At 45.9% G+C, this 21,221-nt stretch overlaps 1 protein-coding gene across 1 annotated transcript in view; it reads left to right on the top strand.

Moving 5' to 3' along the window:
• INTS1 (integrator complex subunit 1) overlaps positions 1-20,910 on the top strand; it is a 70,596-nt gene extending 49,686 nt beyond the window's left edge. The window contains exons 38-49 of the mRNA XM_066576322.1: positions 1,241-1,328; positions 1,411-1,637; positions 1,878-2,001; positions 6,025-6,152; positions 6,399-6,591; positions 6,669-6,796; positions 8,157-8,269; positions 9,390-9,503; positions 12,934-13,004; positions 14,884-14,975; positions 18,454-18,563; positions 20,691-20,910. Of these exons, the coding sequence (XP_066432419.1) occupies positions 1,241-1,328; positions 1,411-1,637; positions 1,878-2,001; positions 6,025-6,152; positions 6,399-6,591; positions 6,669-6,796; positions 8,157-8,269; positions 9,390-9,503; positions 12,934-13,004; positions 14,884-14,975; positions 18,454-18,563; positions 20,691-20,806 (1,504 nt within the window). The 3' untranslated portion in view covers positions 20,807-20,910. The remainder of the gene's footprint in view (positions 1-1,240; positions 1,329-1,410; positions 1,638-1,877; positions 2,002-6,024; positions 6,153-6,398; positions 6,592-6,668; positions 6,797-8,156; positions 8,270-9,389; positions 9,504-12,933; positions 13,005-14,883; positions 14,976-18,453; positions 18,564-20,690) is intronic.
• Positions 20,911-21,221: the final 311 nt, after the last annotated feature.

The raw sequence follows: 21,221 nt of genomic DNA on the forward strand, positions 1-21,221 counted from the left end.
CACAGCGCTTACCTGAATCCCCGCGCTCCGGTGACTTCTATACTTACCGGTGAAGATGGCCGCCGGGATCTTCTTCCTCCATGGACCGCAGCTCTTCTGTGCGGTCCATTGCCGATTCCAGCCTCCTGATTGGCTGGAATCGGCACGTGACGGGGCGGAGCTACACGGAGCCGGCATCCTGCACGAGAGGCTCCATTGAAGAAAGCAGAAGACCCGGACTGCGCAAGCGCGGCTAATTTGGCCATCGGAGGCCGAAAATTAGTCGGCACCATGGAGACGAGGACGCCAGCAACGGAGCAGGTAAGTATAAAACTTTTGATAACTTCTGTATGGCTCATAATTAATGTACATTACAAAGTGCATTAATATGGCCATACAGAAGTGTATAGACCCACTTGCTGCCGCGGGACAACCCCTTTAAGGGATTTTCTTTCTTGCTCCCATGACAGAACACGAAAACTGAAACCCCAAGAGCCCATTCACAGGGGCGTATTTTCCATCCCTATTCTCTATGGGCATAATACAGACCTCCTACACCACCATTGAGATGTGTTTTTGTGAATACGTGATTGTATGTGTTTTTTGTTTTTGTTTTTGTTTTTGTTTTTTTTTTCTCATGGTATCAGGAGATGGGAGGCATTTTTTTACAGATCAAAATGGCATAGGCTCGTGTGAATGAGCCCTACAGTGAGAGAGCTCTTTGCTTCATTACCTTCCACAGACCTCAGATCAGACGCAGAGCATTGCTTGTAGGCAGCAGCAGAGGCTACTTGTACATTATAATCAGAGGACAGATCATTAAAACCCTGCCCCCTTTAGTTAAAGGTATCTTTACACTAGACCGCCCAACAGCCATACCACAGACTACCACCTGACTATCGCTCCTGTGCTTGGACAGAAGTGATAGTCGTTCAAGTGAACGGAGGCGCAGTGGGTCGGGGATCGTTCCGGCAGCCCACCTCCATTCACAGTAAGCAGGAGTCACTCAAACATTGAGCGGTTCCTATTTACACAGCCTGACACCGGTTGGTTTTTAGCAAGGCTCCGACAGGTGAGCAATCTCTCAATCAGTGCCCGGTCTGTGGCCACATGTACCCAGGATCTTTATCGCCCAAATTTGCTGTTTCTGGCAAAAATCGTCCAGTGTATAGGTACCTTCATTCACATCAGTTGGTGCAGGGCTGTACCACAATAGTGGTTATGTAATGAGACTAACATAAACCTGATTCTCTGTACTCAGGTTTGACCCATCAGCCTCTCTGGACTTCCTATGGGCTTGTGTTCATATCCCACGTATATGGCAAGGAAGAGACCAGCGCACCCCACAGGTACAATACTGCTAAACTTTCTGCATTCACCACTTTTTTAGTATTTTTCTTCTGTTTTAATATACGTATTTCGCTCCTACAGAAGGGTCGTGAGGAGTTTGTGCTGCAGCTGAAAGCATCTGAGCTCATTTGCCTTGTGGACCTTATTATAACAGAGTCAGAAACCAGGAGCCAGGGGTCTGAGGAAACCTCCTGCCCACTGATCCAGTCTCGTCTACCGCTACTAATTAATTGTTGCCATGGAAACCAAGAGAGCATCAGGAAGGTTATGGAGCATTTGTCAAACTGCATAAAGCGATGGGGAAACAGGTGAGAGGCTGCAGTCTTGATGTTGCATCACCCTCCGTAACCCGGAGTATAATCACTAGGCCGGTCCTTCTTCTCCGAGTCTTATCAGTCTGCTTCATCAAAGCTCTGTAAGATTTTCTTTGGATTGTGAAGTTAAGTAAACACATTTGTTACCTGATCCCTCTCAATAGATTCTCCGTTATTACAAGCGTGATCTTAAAGGTCAGGACAAATCCTCTAATGCAGTGTTTATCTCTCCAGCTCTTTGGGGAAGCATTGCCGAGACTTCCTTCTGCAGCTTTATCTGCAGCTTCCAGAGATGATCACTCCCGTACCGGAGATCTTACTGACCACTGAAGGCATCGCGGACAGCAGCACCTGTAAGGTAAGGAACCGCTTTCCTTCTAGTCTGGAAGGTACTAGTTCACAGGTGATTTATCTGTAAGACATGCTCGTCATTCACTGCTTAATACTTAGAAGGGTTGTTTAGCCTTTTAATTACTGATCACCTACTCTCGGCATAGCCTACACATGTCAGACACTAGGTCTGCGGGCCAAATCCAGCTCGCCGCCTCATTTTATGTGGTCCACCAGCTGTGCAACAAATCTAACAGGAATATTACTCACCCCAAGTGCAGGTCTTCTTTAACTTCGTGTCATTTATCCTAAATCATGTACAGTACAGGAATAAAAATCGTTAAGTACATGGTATGTTAAATTGAACAGTAGTATCCTGTGCGATGACGTATTATTAATGTGGAACTACAGTAATTGCAATTACAACTATAATAAACTTCTTAAAACCTTAAACAGTCTTTCCCAAGTGCAGTTTTGTCGTCGGTGCAGAGTCTGTAATCGCTGACCTGTCCACTGCCTTCGCCGGCGTCTGCCTGTGTCGTCCTGTATGCAGCACAGACACCGAGGTGAGAGGTCAGCGGTCACAGACTCAACAGGGGCTGTTGGAGGAAGGCTGTAGGGATGCTCCACGGCCAGAGGCCGAAGGGGGGGGGGTTTCTATTACGATTGGGACTCCTATGGAGTGGTCACTACTACTGGGCCAATAATAGGGGTCACTATTACTATGGGGCTCACTGTTTCTCATGGGGCTCCGTTTGTTTTTTTTCCCTGGGGCTGCCATGGGGCTCACTTTTTTTTTTTCCCTGGGGCTGCCATTGTGCTCACTGTTCTTCCTGGGGCTTCCATGGGGCTCACTGTTTTTTTTTCTCCCTGGGGCTGCCATGGGGCTCACTGTTTTTTTTCCTGGGGCTGCCATAAGGCTCACAGTTTTTTTTCCTGGGGCTGCCATGAAGCTCACTGTTTGTTCTTCCTGACGCTGCCATGGGGCTCACTGTTTTTTGTTCATGGGGCTCACTGTTTCTTCTTCCTGGGGCCGCCATGGGGCTCACTGTTGGGGTTCATTCACACGGGCACAAGTGCATTTCAGTCGTGCAAATACGTTGCATATTTGTGCAGCTAAAAATCGCTTTTGCACATTTTTTGCTTGCTCGAGTGGGTTCTTGTGTGCGCCAATACACTGCGTATTTGCCCTTGCAAAAAAACAGACATGCTCATTTAAATAGTGCACTAATATACACCCTCCCATTCACTTCAGTGGCTCATTTCAGTGTGTAATACGCACCAGAATAGGTCATGCCACTTTTTTTTTTTTTTTTTTTTTCACATGAGCACACATCACGTTAAAAATTACATTCCTGTGAACAAGCCCATTGAAATCAATGGCTTCTATCCACTGTGTATTACACACAGCATAATACGCTGCGCAGGTACACTCATGAACAACACCTTACTATACAATTGCAATCTGCCCTTTGAAGGCAACCATAAGGCTGATATGGCCCTCGGTGAAAATTGAGTTGGCCACCCCTGCATAGGCCATCAATGGTAGATTGGTGGGGGTCTGTAATGGTGTGCTCATTCACAGAGCTGATGTGTGCAGGAAAAGCACAGCTCCATTCCACTGCAGTGGCCCAGCTTGGTATTACAGGTAGGATTCCCATTCATTTCTATATCGCAGGCCACTTGTTCTAAAATTTTATACATCTTAATTCCAACTTTTTTTTTCCTTTAATTTTTGTCCCATTAGAAGCTACAGTCGTTTGCTTCTTTAATTCTTTTGAATATTTAGCATACTTAAAGGGGTTGTCTCGCGATAGCAAGTGGGGTTAAGCACTTCTGTATGGCCATATTAATGCACTTTGTAATATACATCGTGCATTAAATATTGGCCATACAGAAGTTATACACTTACCCCCTCCGTTGCTGGCGTCCCCGTCTCCATGGCGCCGACCAAAGCCGCCTTCTCCCTGGATTAGACGCGCTTGCGCAGTCTGCCCTCTTCTGTCCGGCTCCGGCGTGCTCGCGCTGCAGAGGTCTTCTGCGCATGCGCAGAAGACCTGTGCGGCGCGAGCACGCCGGAGCGGCCCCTTCAGCGCAAGCGCGTCTAATCCAGGGAGAAGGCGGCTTTGGAGACGGGGACGCCAACACCGGAGGGGGTAAGTGTATAACTTCTGTATGGCCAATATTTAATGCACGATGTATATTACGAAGTGCATTAATATGGCCATACAGAAGTGCTTAACCCCACTTGCTATCACGGGACAACCCCTTTAACTCTTTAGTGACAATAGAGCCCACTCCACGCCCAGCGGGTGTCAGCTGTTTCTAACAGGTGGTTGCTACTTGCATAAGCCTCGATTGTTGCTGTTTAACTGCTTGGATATCGCAGTCAATGCTGACCGCACTACAACGCAGCTAGATGGGGGCTTAGTAATACTATTAATTGTTATCGCCACATTTAAAATGACCCCAGAGAAAACGTTAGCATTTCACCGTTCCTGCACCCTGAATGCTGTAAATGCAAAACTCAAAAAGTAAAGGCACAATTGTGTTTTCCCCATTTCACCCCACGTAAAAATGTTTTTATTAAATACATCATATGATATATCAAATAGTACTATTAAAAAGTGCAGCTTGTTCTACAAAACAAGCCCTTCTATGGCTTACTTTGATAGAAAAATAAAATTATAGCTCTTAAAAAGCTTCGATAAACTCAAAGGCAAATTTTTAAAAAATGCTGTTTGTTAAAGCGTTCATGTGGAATCTGCCTCTGGCATGGCTTAATAGACTTTCATCCATAGCAGACTTGAGACCCTTAGTAATATATCAACACCTCATGTTCGTATTTTGGGGCCCACAGAGGGAGTCCCATTGTTCTGTCGTCATCTGGTTGCCATAGACTGGGGCATCTAAGGGGTTTGACTGCTTGCAGCTATCCGCAAACCCAGCCGTTCTGGTAGGAGCCAGCTGTCTATTAGAGCCTATTGCTGATGTTGTGGGTGCAGTGGCAGTGCCTACTAGGTCGTTTGGACATGTATACAGTAATGTCACCTGCTCTTCAGGTAACAACACAATCCCATTCAGTTGCAAGATTCCAATGAGATGTTGGTCTTTGGTCACGTCTGCACCCAAATGTCCGATCCCACATCGCTCTTCAGGGCAATGCTAGAATATGGCTTGCTGAGCCTTTGCTGTATACATGGCTCCGTCATTTTCAGCAGTTTACATGACTGTTCTAGTATTTTCTGTTTATTACTGTCTATCATTTCTATATAAACTTCACTTTACACATTTATATCTAGTTATAACAAAAAACATTTTGTTGATGGGTACTGCTGTGTATGACAGATGTATACGGCGGTACATAAACCTAAATGTAGCATTTTATGTTAAAGCAAACTTCTGGTTTCGAGACAAAGTTCTGTCCTGGGACAAGAGGAGGAGGGGGGGTATATTACCTGCTGTTGTTCTTCTCTGCCGCCCCTTCAATCTGCTGGTATTGGGCGCAACTTTCAGCCGTCCTATATGGCTGCAGTAATTTTCTACCCACTCAATGCACACTGTGCACTGTTCTCTGAGTGGCCATTGCTGATCATGTGAGCCCTCTGGCTAATCAGAAAGCAGGCATAAGGTATGGGTAGTCTAGCACCACCATTGCACTGTGGGGATTAGGTGGCGTGAAGATTTTGTCAGCCATCTTGGATGACTGAAACCGGAACCCAGAATAATCAGATCGGAGGGACAACAGAGAAGAACTGCAGATAATCTACCATCTCCGGTCCTGGGGCAACATCTTGTCCTGGAACGGGTGAGTCACTTTAATTCTAAATGTTGCCATAACTCCTATATTATCAGCATGGAGCGTAGGGACAAGCAATGAAGTGTCATTTTATATGCTGGCCAAACATAAAGCACTTGCACGTTGCTACTATACAAGTTACCAGATAACTCCCTGATTGTTTCCAGTCTGTAGTGCTCATGTTCTACCTACATTACTCTGAGAAGTTCTAGCAGGTTAATCTTCTTGCTTTCCCACCATTGTTCCTGTCAGATGGACAGTCTTATACATCGCTTCATTACACTCCTGGCTGACACCAGTGACTGCAAGGAGAGCCGTATGTCCGATGCCAATATGGCCTGCCGCAAGCTCGCTGTCGCACATCCCATCTTCCTCCTAAGGTACACTGTAATTGTGATCATTCTTCCTTTCCATCAGCTGCACACTAGATTATTTGTAGATTATTAAATGGAACCTGTCCCTTCCAATAAGCGCTATAAACTAAGTTTATGATGCTTTATAGGATAGGTACAGGTTCCATATATATATATATATATATATATATATATATATATATATATATATATATATATATAAATACAATACACACTCAAATACCCATTTGTGCATTACTCTTCTCCTTTTAGACATTTGCCGATGATTGCAGCTCTGCTACACGGCCGCGTGCACCTCAATTTCCACGAGTTTCGTCAACAAAACCATCTTGCCTTCTTCACTCACGTCTTGGGCATTTTGGAGCTCCTTCAGCCCCAAGTTTTCCACAGTGAATATCAAGAAGCCTTGTGGGACTGTCTTATCTCCTTCATCAAACTTTTGCAGGTATGACTGATACCAGCCCGTCCTGCAGATGTAATGAGGATGAGCTGATGAAATGATACGCTATCTTTTTGTTTTAGAACTACAGAAAATACTCGCGGCAGCTTGGTGGCTTCATCAGTAAGTTTGTCCAGTTCATTCACAAGTACATCACGTGTGACGCTCAGGCAGCTGTGTCCTTCCTGCAGAAACATTCAGATCCCCTTCAGTAAGTGATGGAAAGAATTGCCTGGGGTGTAATGTATGTCTGCATAGATTATATATTCTGTCAGTGTGTTTTGGTTCTTCTAGATGAACATCAATGTCACTGGATCCTTGAAACATAATGGAGAAACTTTTTGGCCTTTTACCCCAGTTTTCTGGTCACACTCATGCAAAAATTTAGTGACCTTTTTTGTATCCTACTCGCCACTTGCCTGCACAGCCTGTTGGCTTTACTATAACTTCAGCCAAGAACTGGCTTATAGTGGAAGGCTCTACCAGTTCACAGCTGGCTTATATTTCACACTCTTGCACCAAATGTATTAGGAGGTGGGACATTCTTTACTTTGTCAGCATATAAAATGCCATTCTATTTAAACTCCCCCCTCACTGTATTGAAAGGTGATTGTACTATACTTTTATGCTGTTGTTCAAGGGGTAAAAGCACAAAGCATAACTCTTTCCTCCTTCCCAGTCATTTAGAACTTGACACAACCCCTTTAATGTTATCCCCTATTTATGGATTAGGGAATAACTTCATGATCGGTGGGGGTCGGAGCGCTGGGACTTTCACCGTTCCTGAGAATGTGTTGGTCCAGTTGACCCGGAGTGAATAGAGTGGAGGCCGCACAGATACACTGCTGCTCCATTCACTTCAGTGACTGTGCCAGAGATTACAAGTTCAAGCACTTCGGCAGTCTCCGGTGCTGTCATTGACGTGAATGGAGCAGTGAAAATCACACGCCTGCGTGATTTTCCTTTCTGTTCACTTGGGGACCAAATGGACCTCCTTTCTTGGGATCTGTGCAGTTCACAGCAGTTCGGCCCCCCTTAAACCATAAACAACTTCCCTATCCTGTTGGGAATACAGTGACATACATCACAGGTATACTCTTGACGTATACCATTGGGTTGAAAACCCAAGGCTTGTCTGTCTGTCTCGGCTTCATCTTGTGTTTATTGCACTTTGTCTTTTTGTCTTCTGTTATGTACTTTACATCCTTTTTTCATATTACGGCACCCTAGAGTTAATTAATGGCGCTTAAAACAAATAATAATTAATATGACTTGAAGATTGGCAGATACTTTTATGGCGATGGTCCTCCAGTAACCATGAAGCTTAATGGCTTTCAGGGCAAGATTGAAGTTGTAATACACCAGCAGGAGAACCGCAGATTACTGAACCACTACTTTAGGGTGTTGTGGTGTTTTGTTTGTTTTTTAAAGGGGCAAGCAAGATCATCCATGTTGTATTACTTGGTTGCTATCCCCTCCCCCTCCTCTTTTGTGTAATCAAAGCTAGCAGTAATAGGGTGATTGATTACTGTTCTCTCAGGTTTACACTTCTTCATATCTCCTTCTTCCAGCGGTCTGTCATCTGAGAACAATGACCTCACAACTCTCAAGTCTCTCCTGGCCGGTCTCAGCTTGCCCAGCAGAGGTGGAACTTTAGAGAAGACTTCAGATGAAGAGAAAGAAGGTTTGTAACCTGCATTTTTCACAATTAATTTTCGCCTCTCACAGAGGTGTCGGCCATCCATCATCATGGGGACATAGTTTAAATGGCCATGATTATTTATTACAGTAACCCTTTGTCCACAGTGGCACAAAAAAGCTTTATTACATGCTACTATACATAAGTTATCCAGATGCAAAGCCTTAACAATCAGCCAAGGTCACTGGACAGCTCGGAGGTCCTGTCTAAGGGTCCTTTTACTCAGGCACATTTCTCAGGCCCACAACAAGCGTTAGTGGATGGTATAGCAAATCGATCGGTGCTCGTTGGTTTTACACTCAGATGCTACATTAATTATGGCAGTTTGTACAATGTACCGATATACACCATTGTTGGCAGCACATCCCTGTTCACACTAGAGGAAGTATCACTGACTTAAGGCTGTACTCACACGAATGAGTGGGATGCAGGTCGTCGGAAAACTGTCCATTTTTGCTGAGACTTCCCTGCGAGTTTTATTAGTTTACATTTTTTTAGGATTTTTTTGTGCACTAAATGCACTTTTTGTATCAGATTTACGTGCGTTTATTAACGTGTGTATATATATAAAAAAAATTCTATGTGGTGTGCTTTAAAGAAGGATCACACTTGCTTGCAAATCGCATGGCATACGAGTGCTTGGAGCACTGTTTTAAAATTCTCCCATAGAAAATAATGGCAGATTCTTGAAGAAGAAGCGCCCAAAAATAGGACTTGCAGGGATTTATCAAGCAAGAACTATTGGTCACAGTGTGAAAGATCACTCATATGAATGGGTTCTTTTCCCATAAGAGTTCTGTCCATCTTGGAATCGGTTTGAACATTGCTGTGTGAATACACCCCAACGACAATTCTTACGCCTGCATAAAAGATGTGATGAATGACAAATGAACATTTTATCTTTTGCCGTTCAGTCATTGGGCATACTTACGCTGGGCAGTGATTAGGAACAACTGTTCCTTCAGCTGACACAGGCTTGTCCAGGAACAAAGGAAGCCTCAGTCGATGACATCATTGGGGTTTCCTATCTGAAGTCAAGTGACATCATCCTTTGATGGCTTAGAGAAATGCCAGGTTCTTAGTATTTTTTTCTGCTTTGCTACAGATGAACCTGCTTCCAGCTCCCTTCCCTTGGTCAGTGTGTCCATGTTCACACCACTGACCGCTGCTGAGATGGCTCCTTACCTCAAAAGAATTTCGCGTAGTCAAACGGTAGAAGGTAAGACTCCGGTTTTGTTGTGTAGTGAAGTTCCACCTGGAGCCGAAGGTTTTAGTATATGGTGAAACCGTTTGTTTTACTAATGCCTTTTCCAAAGCTGTGATTTGCACCCTGTGACTTCTCAGGTTTGCAGCTAGACTTGTCATTGCAGCCGCTGGGACACGCATGTGAATTGCAGTATTACAGCAGCTAGTAAGCTGCAGATTGCAAAACAGACCCAACAGTACACTGCAGCTTATTACTTTACCCGTCTGTTAGAAATAAGCAGAGCAGTTTTCACTTCCCCTCACGTCCGTCTGTGCTTGCATGTATGGAGGCATTTGCGTAGTCGACTATGCTATTCTATACTCCAAATATAGCTGAAGCGAACTGGATCCTTGTGAAAGGAACACCAAAATGATGTCCTTTTAACTAATAATATTGTATGCTTCCATCTCAATTACTGTTTTGGTATGTGCGATGGAGCCCCTAGACAAAATCCATAACTTAGTGAAATATGCTGTCGGAGAGCGAAGCCTTAAAGGGGTTTTGCCATTAAACAAAACCTCGTCCACCTGCTCAGTCTGGCCTAAAGTGAAAAAAAGGAGGGGGGATACTCTCCTGTCCTGGTGCCCTGGGACGTAGCTGAGAGCCGCCGCTAGTATCGGCGTCGACTTCTGGGTAGATGGCCTGGCGGAAGTCGGGCATTGTCTGCAGCCAATCAGAGCCTGCAGCGTCACCGTGCATGTTTACCAGGAGCATGTACAGTGTCGTGTACAGTTACACTGCAGCCTCTGATTGGCAGCAGACGACACCTGACTTCTGCCAGGCCGTCAACCCAGAAGTCGCCGCGGATACTGGTGGCGGCTCTTAGCTGCGTCCCATGGCTCCAGGACAGGTGAGTAACGCCCCCTTTTTTTTCTACTTTTATGTCTATCCAAGCAGGTGGACGAGTTTTTGATGTAAGGACAAAACCCCTTTTAAATACAACATGTCATGTCCTATGAGCCCCGTAAACTAAGGTTATTGAGTGATAGAAGAGAGGCGGAGTCTGGCAGTGTGATTTCTTTATTTTCACATGCCTCCTCTATTCCCTTGCTACCCGCCTGCGCGGTCGCTGCTTGGTGCATTAAGTGGACCCCTCTTCCTTGCATGCTCGTGCGTATAATGTCCGCTCGTTATGGGCAATGTGTGCGCGAGCGTATGGAATGAAAGGAGGAGCCAGCTCAACGCACCTAGCGGCATCTTTGCGTTTGGACAGCGAAGGAATGTGAATATAAACCTTTCTTCATCGGATCAGGCGGTCCCCCTCCTATAAACCCGTAACCTTAGTTTATGGGATGAGACGGGTTTCCTAAAAGGCTAGCCATACAAAGAAGATAGATGTTGGACTGGCATACATATTTAGGGTGGACTTCACAGACTTTCCTGTTTGGCTTGGCTGAGAATGCATGTTTGTTATAATGGGAAGAAGCAATTGTAAGACGCCTGGAAGCAACATATGTCGCAGGAACAAAGGGTTGACTTGCTAAAATCCAACTTGTGTCAGGCCCCATTCATATTTGATTCTTAGGCAATACCCCTAAAATTGGCAGGTTGGACAGCTTAAGGCTGGGGTCACAAGGGCGGAATCCTGCTGGAAATCTTACGGTTTTGCCACAGTGAAAAACAGTGAGATTTCCACCGGGAAAGCGCAGCTTCAAAACCCGCGGCACTTGGCCGCAGATTTTGGAGAAGCTTGGCCGCACACTTTTCGATTGCAACCAGCGCTCCCATAGAGAAAAGCGCGGCCGCAATGGGAAAAAAAATAGGCATGCTGCGGCTGGGAAATCCGTGCCGCATCATCGGCTAATGCCGGCTTTGCCACGACTGATAGGCTGTCTCGTGTGGACGAGATTTTTGACAAGTCTCTTCCACATGGCTGGCTGATCCCAGGATTAGCAACCGCAGGCGGATTTGCCGCAGTGAAATTCCACGCGGAGTTTCTGCGGCAAATCCGCCCCGTGTGAAGCCAGCCTAAGAGTGCTTTTACACTGTTCTATATGAGCCGCGTAACGAGTGCTGGTCAAATAGATCGCCAATGATTATGCAGTCTTCCACAGACGCTGAATCAGAATTTGAGGGATAAATGATCACTCATACTATTGTTCCCCCGCCCCCCCCCCCCTCCTTCACACAGGGACATGTTTTGCCGACAGATGAATTTTTTTGGTGCCACATTAAAAATGAGATTCCCAAAGAACAAACATTTGCTCGTTGATCAGGTGATTGCCACCAAACGATTGTCTTAAGTACGTTTTTGCCCAATCATGGGACTACATAAAAGACCTTTACGTTTGTGTTATGCTGTTGTGTTAAATGGGTTATACCGGCATTACAAGTTATCCCCTACCCACATTAAAGGGTAGATCTATCTGATTGGTGGAGTTCTCTTACAATCTGGAGCATGGGGGTCCCATGTCTCCCTCTGCCCGTCACTGCAGGGGTGGCTCTTTTGCCTGCGGTGACATCAGAATGAATGGAGCGCTGGCTGATCATGTACAGTCGTCACTTCATTCATTTCAATGGGACTGACACAAATTTCCGAATCCTTCCTACTCCACAGTCTCATTTAAAATGAATGGAGCGTTAGTACGCTTGCTGAACCAGCACTCCATTCAGTCGTCCCCTCTGTAGGGGGTGCAGCAACCATGCAATGAGGAGACACATGACCCCTCTTCTCGAAATCAGCAGTGAGACCCCCACCGATTAGCAAGTTATCCACGATTCTGTGGATCGGGGATAACTTGTAACCTTGGTACCAACCCTTTAGGTTTGTGTCATGCTGTGGTGTTAAAGGTGAACTACACCTTAAGACGTGGTGGTCTTGAGAGACGGATGGGGCCCTTGTTTCCGTCAGCCGTTGCCTTTCATAATCCGCTTGAGCACAGATTGGTTTGAAGATGTATCTGGTTATACATTGCTGCGGCTTGTCACACACAGCCTGGATACACTTCTGATGTATCCAAACCTTTCTGGAAGAACGCCATAGTCTGAATTTATTAGAGAGTTTAGAAAGAGCCAAATATAATTAAAGAAATCCCACAAGCGATCAAGATCTATTGAGTTTTGATTTTTTTTCCCCCCTTCTTATTTATTTACTGCACCTCGGTTACACTGCTGGTAATTTTCTGTCCACGGCTTAGGCTGCCTGCAATCTGATCAGTTCTTGAAAGCCAAAGCATTGCCCGAGGCAGCGCGAGTCGTGCGGCGCTGGCAGCTGGGCCCTTTCTCCCAGGATCCATGCCGATCTGTCATCACACTTCATTCTCTCTGCAAAATGAATTGCTTGATTGAAAGACTGTGTTCTGTGCCCGCCGCTGATTGTGTCACGCTGACCCGGCTGCTCTCCAGCGTCCGCTTGTGATGGATTTAAGTTGATGTCTGTTGGACTTGTTTCCTTTTCTTGCAGACATCCTGCAGGTCCTGAGCGACATAGATGAAATGTCCATGCGTAGGCCTGAAATCCTCGCCTTCTTTGCTGTGAGTACAGTCCGTCCAAACCCTCCATCTGCGAACGGTGCAGATAAACGTGCCGTCACACTATAGGATTTGACACTTTTCGCCTATTTATCTGACAAAACTCACGCTTTTAATCTTCAAAACCGTATCCAAGTGATTATACCGGTGTTACCTACTACAAGTGTGGCTAGGGCTGTTTGCTATAAAGCAGTCGAGATAACATTTTAGGACCCCATTGCACGCTATAGTACTATACCCCCTCTGAAAATAGGCAGAAAGGCCCCCTCCACAAAAGTCTTATATGCCTGCTGCACAGCATGCTGGGCACATTAGTATGGCACTCTGCGCCTGACTTAATCCCTTAAGGCTACATGCACACAAGTGCGAGAACCCACACGTATATGAACTCCATTCTGTTGGATGGGATTATTATCATGAACGACTTTTTTCTCTGACAGCAATGCTGTGAGGTTAAAAATGGCTGCATGTGCTAAAAAAAAAAAAAAGTGATGTCTTCATGTGACAACCCCTTTAAAGTGATCCTCCGGGCCTGGACTAACAAATTTAGTCGAACAGCTACTCTGACTACCAGTGCACAGTAGTGTAGTATACATCAGGTAGTCAGACACTACAGGCTGCTCTGACTGGCCAGTGATGCTCACTTGGGCAGCACTGGGTAATCAAATCGGGTGTCTAGTGTCATTGACTACGTGATGTACACTGTGAATTAGTATTCCGTAGTCTGAGAAGCTGTGTGGTCATCTTTGTCTGTCCAGGCCCAGAGGGTCGCTTTAAGGTTAATGAAAGGGCTCCATGGCAACTTTGGCCATGACCACGTCGCAATGTAGCCTTTCGAGCTCTTAATTTAAGAAATCAATGTGCTGCAAGTTGCCGTGACCCGAAGACTGCAAGAAATCCTTCTTTGTGGATGACTTGCGCTCTGTGAGTTGTGGTGGAGGCAACTTGCGAGCTGCAGCATGACCGCATTAGATTGTGAGGTAATGAGTAGAGATGAGCGAGCGTATTCGCTAAGGCAAACTAGTGCCTTATGCGAGTACCTGCCTGCTCGTCTCTACTACCCTGCGGGGAGCGGGGAGGAGATCTCTCTCTCTCCCTCTACCCCCCCCCCCGCTCCTCCCTGCTCACTCCTGCAACTCACTGCTCTCCCCCGCTGGCACCCGAATCTTTAGAGACGAGCGGGCAGGTACTCGCATAAGGCACTACTCGCTCGAGTAATATGCCTTAGCGACTATACTCGCTCATCTCTAGTTACAAGGCTATTCTGCTATCTCGGGTTGTGTGACTTGTGTTGCAGTATACCCCTAGCCTAAAAAGGTTCTTCAGAATTAGGCAAACATAGCTTCTCTTTTTGCAGAAATGGCGCTACTCTTGTTCATAGGCTGTGTGCGCTACTGCAATTTAGCCACATTTACTTCAATGGATCCAAGTGGCAATATCGGACACAACCTGAGGACACGTGTGGCGCTGTTTGCTGTTTCTGACGAAGAACAGCAATGTTTATGAACTCCTTGGATTGTACAAAGAAAAAAAATCCAGACTGAGGATATTTAATTGATTTACTGTCCATGAAAGTCGCACAGCAGATTTGCAGTTGGTGTGTAAAGGCAAGAAAAGCAGCCTGCCTGCCTGTGAAGTGAGCAGTGCGTCCTTTCCTAAACCTTCCAATATTCCTGGCGGGTTTGGTTCCTCTTATTTACACAGCTGGGTACGCTGCCATCTTGTGCTATGCCAATACCGTGTAACAGGGGAGCAGGACGCGGGTCGGCTTGTCTGTGATCTTATGAACTCAGCGTGAGGCCGAATCAATATTCTCCACTCCACGCTTCCTTTATTGAAGATCTAGTGAGAGTCGCATGTCTCTTCTTTCTCCTTTTCACAGAGTGATTTTCAGAGGCTTATGAGCTCCACAGAGGAATCGTGTCGCAATCAGGCCTTCACCTTGGCCTTGCGCGCCATTCAGTGTAATCCCAGGTGAGTCGCTTAGCTTTGTTTTTGGAGGTAGCTTTTGCTTTGTATTTATCCTGGTTTGTACAGGAGCCTCGGCTCCAGTTACATATGTGATCAGCATAGTAATCATCAAAATGTTGAAATTGAAGCTTTGCAATTGGAAACACAAAAAGGCACGTTTTTTATTTGACAAGATTTTGAGGCATCAGAAAAAAATGGTGCAATGTTCAAAAACTGGTGTACCCACGTGAATCTTGAGCAAGTGCTGCTCTTTAGAGAACCCTTCTACAACGTTTGCCTTCATTGATCCGTTGGAGGCAGGTTGACATTTTATTTTTCACATACAGCTTATAAATGGGGAATCTGTGTGATAGAATTAGACCATGCTGCCAAAAATGATACACATGAGTGTGTTGCTTTCCGATGCTTGTCTGATTCAAAAGCTTACATGGACACTAACTGTTGACACAACTGATGCTTGGCTAACAGCCCGTGTAGGTATCCTCAATCTTGTAATACACTTACATAAAACACTTTTCAGTTTTACCAATAAAAGTCAAGTTTGAAATATCTGCCACTAGGGGTCTCCCTTCCAGCAGCTTTGAAATCCACTACCTGTTGTAAGGTATTTAAAGGGGTTGTCCCGCGCCGAAACGTTTTTTTTTTTTTTTCAACCCCCCCCCGTTCGGCGCGAGACAACCCCGATGCAGGGACGTACAGAAAGCTTACCGGAGCGCTTACCTTAATCCCCGCGCTCCGGTGACTTCTATACTTACCTGTGAAGATGGCCGCCGGAATCCTCTTCCTCCGTGGACCGCAGCTCTTCTGTGCGGTCCATTGCTGATTCCAGCCTCCTGATTGGCTGGAATCGGCACGTGACGGGGCGGAGCTACACGGAGCCGGCATCCTGCACGAAAGGCTCCATAGAAGAAAGCAGAAGACCCGGACTGCGCAAGCGCGGCTAATTTGGCCATCGGAGGGCGAAAATTAGTCGGCACCATGGAGACGAGGACGCCAGCAACGGAGCAGGTAAGTATAAAACTTTTTATAACTTCTGTATGGCTCATAATTAATGCACAATGTACATTACAAAGTGCATTAATATGGCCATACAGAAGTGTATAGACCCACTTGCTGCCGCGGGACAACCCCTTTAACTTCTCTAGTAACAGGGACATGGGGACACTGATAGTTGCTACATGCAAGAGAGGGACAGACAATCGGAGGCTGCTTGTAGCTGATTAGAGCAGGGCTAGGCAAGGCAGTATAGGAGAGGAAGTCCCAGCCAGCACAGTACTGGCAGAATGGCTGCTTAGGGTGCGCCTCCCAGCTGTAAGGGGATTGCAAATAGCAGGGCAGCACAAAAATAGGTAAATCTACATGGAAAACTGAACTGAAAGAGCTCAAGCTGGGTGCAGACAGCATCCAATGAAGACCTGGGCTGCTTTTGGAATATTTTTTGGAAAACTCAGGTACACTTTAAAGGGATAGTCTAGCTGATAAAATTTTGTATCGGTGGGGATCCAGGTGCTCTCAGCTCTCATAAAGTTCTGTGGGACAACGGAGGAGATGCTTGTCTGCTGCTCCATAGAAATCTAGTGGTTACACCCCCCACTTATAATGGATAAGTCATGTTATCCGCTGGAATCCCTCTTAAGCAGGGAAACCCACAAGGCATAACATAACAAAATATTAAATTTGCACTTCAATGCGACAAGTAACTAGAGATAAAATGTAGAAGGCGGCACTTTGATTGTGAAAAATTCAACCAGAGTAAACTTTACATCCTCTATGGAAAGAAAGGGAAAGGTTGGGGGCTGGATAGTGGGAGAGAAATGACATCCAAGCATGAATCACCGACTACTTGGCTATGTCGAGAGTCCCCAGGAATCCTGAAACTATATCCCAGGGGACCAAAGCTGTAAGAATTTGTAGCATCGGTCTTGATCTTGAGCTATCATATCTTCTAATCTATATATCTCGGAGAGTGTGTCGTGCCACCCCTGTAACTAGGGACTTGAGGGGATTTACAATGGTGTGGGATAACGAGGCAAGCTGCGTGAAGGAAAAATCATAGGAGACCCTGGGATAATGGAGAGCAAGGACATCTCTGGGGACCACTGGAGGTCATTGCAACAAACCTTCCTGTAGAGAGAATTAATAGCTTACCAAAAAGGAGACCTTTTTTCACATTTACACCAAATATGAGTGTGGCTACCACGGGTTGTTCCACAACCTCAGCAAGCATGAGAGCATTCTGGGTAGAAGTCATGGAGCAAGGCGGGTGTCCTGCACCATCTGGTAAGGGTCAATGCCTTACTCCATTCCTCTGCAGAGCAGCTTAACCCTTTGTAGTCCAATTTTTAATTCAGGGTTTCCTAGGGGGGCTTTCTCTTTCTGACATTTATACAATGACGCCATCTGCATGCCAAAGAGACCCCTGACAACAGAGCGGCCAGTAATATACAGTAAGAATACCCTGCCGGATGTCTTCCGACATCAGAGCTGTACAGCCTTCAATCAGAATGTCTGAAGACATCAGACAGAGGATTGGAAAGGGTTAAACCTAGTTCTGCTTCCCATGTAGCCCCAATGGGGCTGCGGAGCTCCTTGCCCTCTTATACCCTCTTGGAGTGTCATGAGATTAACGCAGCCCTATTTATATTCTAGTAGTGAAGCATCTATAACATGGCTCTGCTTAAAGGGGTTGTCTCGCGGCAGCAAGTGGGGTTATACACTTCTGTATGGCCATATTAATGCACTTTCTAATATACATCGTGCATTAAATATGAGCCATACAGAAGTTATTCACTTACCTGCTCCGTTGCTGGCGTCCCCGTCTCCATGGTGCCGTCTAATTTCAGCGTCTAATCTCCTGATTAGACACGCTTGCGCAGAAGGGTCTTCTCCCTTCTCTTGGGTCTCGGCACAAGCGGAGTTCTGGCTCCGCCCCTTCTACGCGTCATCGCGTAGCTCCGCCCCGTCACGTGTGCCAATTCCAGCCAATCAGGAGGCTGGAATCGGCAATGGACCGCACAGAGCCCACGGTGCACCATGGGAGAAGACCCGCGGTGCATCGTGGGTGAAGATCCCGGCGGCCATCTTGCTAAGGTAAGTAAGAAGTCGCCGCAGTGCGGGGATTCGGGTAAGTACTAAACGGGTTTTTTTTTTAAACACATGCATTGGGTTTGTCTCGCGCCGAATGGGGGGCCTATTGAATTAAAAAAAAAAACGTTTCGGCGCGGGACAACCCCTTTAACCGTCGGGGTAGACCTTGGTACGTCTTCAGGCTAAACTTCTGGAGGGCCCGCAGTCTGATAACAGCTTTTTGAGGGTTTCTGCATTGTGGATGTCCTGTTTCTCATACAGCTTTTAGCTCCGTGTTCACACCATATAACATGAGCAGGACTTGGGGAGATACAGCAATACTCGGCAATGTTGCCTTCACCCTGTGTGTATTCCCTCATCTAATTCCTACGCCTCTTTCCTCTTCTGTGTGCAGTATTGCTGTAGACTTCCTACCTACCTTCATGTATTGTTTGGGCAGCAGAGATTTCGAGGTGGTGCAGACGGCGCTGAGGAATCTGCCCGAGTACACGTTGCTGTGCCAAGGTGAGTTTTGCTAATAATCCTCTATTAACTGAGCAAAAAGCCATTTTCATGTCTGAGAAGTAAAATGTTGTGGTTTTGTACCGATAATGGAATCATGGGGAGAATAAGAGAATAAGCTCTTGAATGGGGTACTACAGGTGACATTTACTATTAATGACCTCCCCTGCAGGTAGATTGTTAAATAGTTGAACAGTGGGGGTCCGATGGTCAGGATTCCCGCTGTCAGAGTACATATATTGCCAGCAGTGGTCATGGACAAGTGTAATATAGGCTTCGCTCGCATTGAATCACTGTGAGCAAAAGCTGCCCGTTACCCTTCCGTCTCTGACCACAATGAGGAGCTGGGAGTGTAAGGCTGCTTTCACATGGGCGACAAAATCGCACAATTTTCTCTTGACAATGCTACGATTCGCATGTATGTGAAGCCCATGCTTTCCTAAGAGTTCCTTCACATTAGCGATGTCTTGTAGGCTGCTAGATTAAAAGAAAAAAAAAAATTGCGGCATGCTCTATAAAGCCACGATTTGCGATGTTTTGTAGCCCATGTTTCCCTATGGAGCCTTTCTTTCTGTTGCATCGCACGAAATCGCGGTTTTCATACAGTGCATTTCAACTTTTACAGTAGGAAGTCCTACTGTTTGTGCCTAAAAATAAGCCCTAATACATTAACCAACAGGTGCTGTCCACTCCGCGGCACTTCTCCAGCATTTCTGTGGCACTATTTTGTAGTCTTCGGCCAATGCTTTCTGGTCAGGGGGTTCAAAAATCCCACCTCCAGGAACAGCTGGCTCTGATTGGCTGAACCGCGGCACTTGAGAACCAATCTCAGTCATCACATGGAATGGCTGTGATTGGTTTATTGAGCGCTGCAGTGATTGGCTGAGCCGCGGCGCTCGAGAACCAATCAGAGCCAGCACTTCCTGGAGGTGGGATTTTTGAACCACCTAACCAGGAAGTGCTGGCTGAAGACTACAAACAAGTTCCGGAGCTGCGAAGGAGAAGTGCGATAGCTTTACTACACATCCAGCCCTGACCACCGATGGCAATGTTGTCCAGCCCTGGTCCACTAAATGCAGGCCAGAAAATCAGCTGATTGGTAGGGATCTCGAGCGACAGACCCCCACCAATCAAGTATTGATGACCTATCCCGAGGGGAAGGTCATCAATAGTAAAAGCCTCTAATACCTCTGTAATCTAGCACCCTGTACTGTGGGTGAGCAAAAGCCCAACAAGTCCCACATACATGAGTAATTGTGCAACTCCCGCCAATTTCAAAGTTCACAAGCAGAGATTTTGTCTGAGATAAGTGTATGTGCGTAAAATCTGGAATAGAGGGAAGTGTAATCTAATATGTGGCAGAGAAGCATCACTGCTGTAGTAATAAGGCCACTACATTAGGGGGTTGTTGGGGAGGAGATCTGCCGTCATAAGGGATTACAACCATCTATCCCAGATTCTAGTGAATTTGATAGGACCGTTTCTGCATTGATGCAGTCATTTCTTGTGGTAACATACTATTCACTGCCAATAGCCATCCTGAAATCGGGGGGAAGTAGCTTGCCAACCAATGACGGGCAATTACTTTCTAGCATAGTACAACCAAGAATCAGTCAAGAGAGGCCTTTAACCATAGAGGAACCCATTTCATCATTTAGGAGTTTAATGACCTGCTTCCAGAAACCATACACCTTTGGACAGGGCCAGAGGAGGTGAAACAAAGTACCTAGTGTGACACTTAGGATATTCATCTATGTAATCGGGCCAAAACCTACTAAGCTGGTATAGCAAGCCTTATGTAAAATATACAGCTGAATGAGTCCTTCATTGTATTTTAAGATGCCTCCGTAGGGAACGCGATGGCCCTGTCCTAATCCTCATTACACCGTTATCCACCTCCCATTTGAAGAGGAGTAAGAGCCCGTTCCCTTGTCTTTTGAGAGAGGAAAGCATAGAAGCTGGATATCAGATGGTCCCTAGGGGGTGAAATAATAAAATCCAGGACAGGGAAATCAAATGGGGAAACCCATTTTGACACAGCAACGTCTCAAGAGCGTGCTTAACCTGCTGGCAATGGTTCCAGATAGCATGCACTTATATTTGTCTCTATCTCTTGTCCTGTCTCCGCAGAGCATGCCGCTATCCTTCTGCACAGAGCCTTCCTGGTGGGGATGTATGGACAGATGGACACCAGCCCTCAGATCTCTGAAGCTTTGAAGCTCCTTCACATGGAGGCCATGGTCTAAAATCACTTCTAGGACTTTTTTTCAAAATGGAGAAGAATAGTGCGATGTCAAAACTTCTTATTGTCATGTACATTTTTTTTAATATTAAAAAAAACTTCATTGGATCATGAGTGTTAACTCGCATTTATATAACCACAGCCCTGAGGATCAGCACTGTCCCCAAAGACCTATCTCTAGAACATACCACAATTTCACAACCTGGAATCTCATGCAAGCTTCAAGGAGCTCAGACGTTATGCAGACATCACAGTCATTGGATTGTAACCCAGGACCCCGGTTATGTTAAAAGGCAACAGTGCTGACCACAGAGCGATGTGCCGCTCAACTGACTTGAATTAGAGCGGTTCACCAGGCAGCAACGACCATAGACCGCGTTATTCCAATTCTAGAATTATTGCAGAGCTTAAAGTGACAG

The sequence above is a fragment of the Eleutherodactylus coqui genome, chromosome 8 (genome assembly GCF_035609145.1).
Source record: "Eleutherodactylus coqui strain aEleCoq1 chromosome 8, aEleCoq1.hap1, whole genome shotgun sequence".
NCBI lineage: Eukaryota > Metazoa > Chordata > Amphibia > Anura > Eleutherodactylidae > Eleutherodactylus > Eleutherodactylus coqui.